Consider the following 1,033-nt stretch of genomic DNA (forward strand, 5'->3'; position numbering starts at 1 on the left):
TTTTTTTTTTTTTTTTTTTGTGGGGGGGGGAGCTTCCTTCCCCCATAGGCTGGCCCGCTTTGTGCAGGCGCTTCCTTTAGGGGCATTACGGTGCATGCCTGTCTGAGTTCAAGTTCAAGCTGCAGCAGGGGGAGGCAGGGAGAGTCCGCCCGGTCCTAGCCCGGCATGGGCTGCCAGGGCAGCAAGCCGCGCTGCTGTGGAGCCGCCAGCAAGGTAAAGCCCTGTGCTGCCAAGTCTGCTGGTCCCCGGGATTGCCCCTTCCTGCCAGGACACTTGCCCTGAGGAGCTGGAGGCGAGGGCAGCAGGGCTGCGGGGGGAGCTGCTGGGGGGCAGGCTGCCTGGCTTCAGGGGTCACAGCCCAGGAGCAGGAGGCAGCTAGGTAAAGAGCTGCCTTGGGTTGGTTTGACTTGCCCAGCGCGGCTCTCTGAGCTTCCCAGGGGTCCAGCACCTGCTCGGAGGAAAGGGGCATCGGTTGCTATTGAGAGCACGGGGGAAGTCAAAACTTCCTAGCACCTGCATGCTGGAGGCTGCAAAGGAGAGAGGAGCAGGGCAGGGAATAATCCCTCCCTGTGCCCAGCTCGCTGCCCTTCAGCCTCCGCTCCCTGCTGCCCGGTGATGTGAGACTGGGCCGGACGGACCTGGGTCCAGCCCGGTCCAGGGCAGTCGTGATGTGCTTGTGGCAGGGGAGAGCTGGGCAAGTCTGGCGCTGGCATCTGGGCAGGCACTAATGGGGTATCGTCCCCCTGCCCCTCACGCCTCTGCTTCTTGCAATGGTCCTTCCCTTTGGGGGAGGTCTCCTTGAAGCCCCCAAAGGAGCCGTTCAGAAAGGCTAGCAGCAAATTCCCATGCAGACTGAAATGAGGAGGTCCCCAGCCCCTGCCCTGAGCCGAGCCCTGGCCTTGCGGGAGCCAGCAAGATGTTTTTCAGCTTTGGGCTGGGAAGCGAAGCAGGGCTGCGGGGAGGTGTAACCCCCCAGCCAGCCCCTCCAACCCCTGCCCCTCCATCCTTCCTGCCTCGCCACCTGAACTGCTGA

The 1,033-nt window shown here is 63.1% G+C and overlaps 1 protein-coding gene across 2 annotated transcripts in view; it reads left to right on the forward strand.

Moving 5' to 3' along the window:
- Positions 1–45: 45 nt before the first annotated feature.
- CCDC69 (coiled-coil domain containing 69) overlaps positions 46–1,033 on the forward strand; it is a 23,823-nt gene continuing 22,835 nt past the window's right edge. The window contains exon 1 of one of the 2 annotated variants that reach the window (XM_019506114.1): positions 46–213. In XM_019506114.1, the coding sequence (XP_019361659.1) occupies positions 166–213 (48 nt within the window). In that variant the 5' untranslated portion in view covers positions 46–165. The remainder of the gene's footprint in view (positions 214–1,033) is intronic. The other variant, XM_019506113.1, reaches the window with a different exon arrangement.

This window comes from Gavialis gangeticus, unplaced genomic scaffold (genome assembly GCF_001723915.1).
Source record: "Gavialis gangeticus isolate Ggan-Ray unplaced genomic scaffold, GavGan_comp1, whole genome shotgun sequence".
Lineage (NCBI taxonomy): Eukaryota > Metazoa > Chordata > Crocodylia > Gavialidae > Gavialis > Gavialis gangeticus.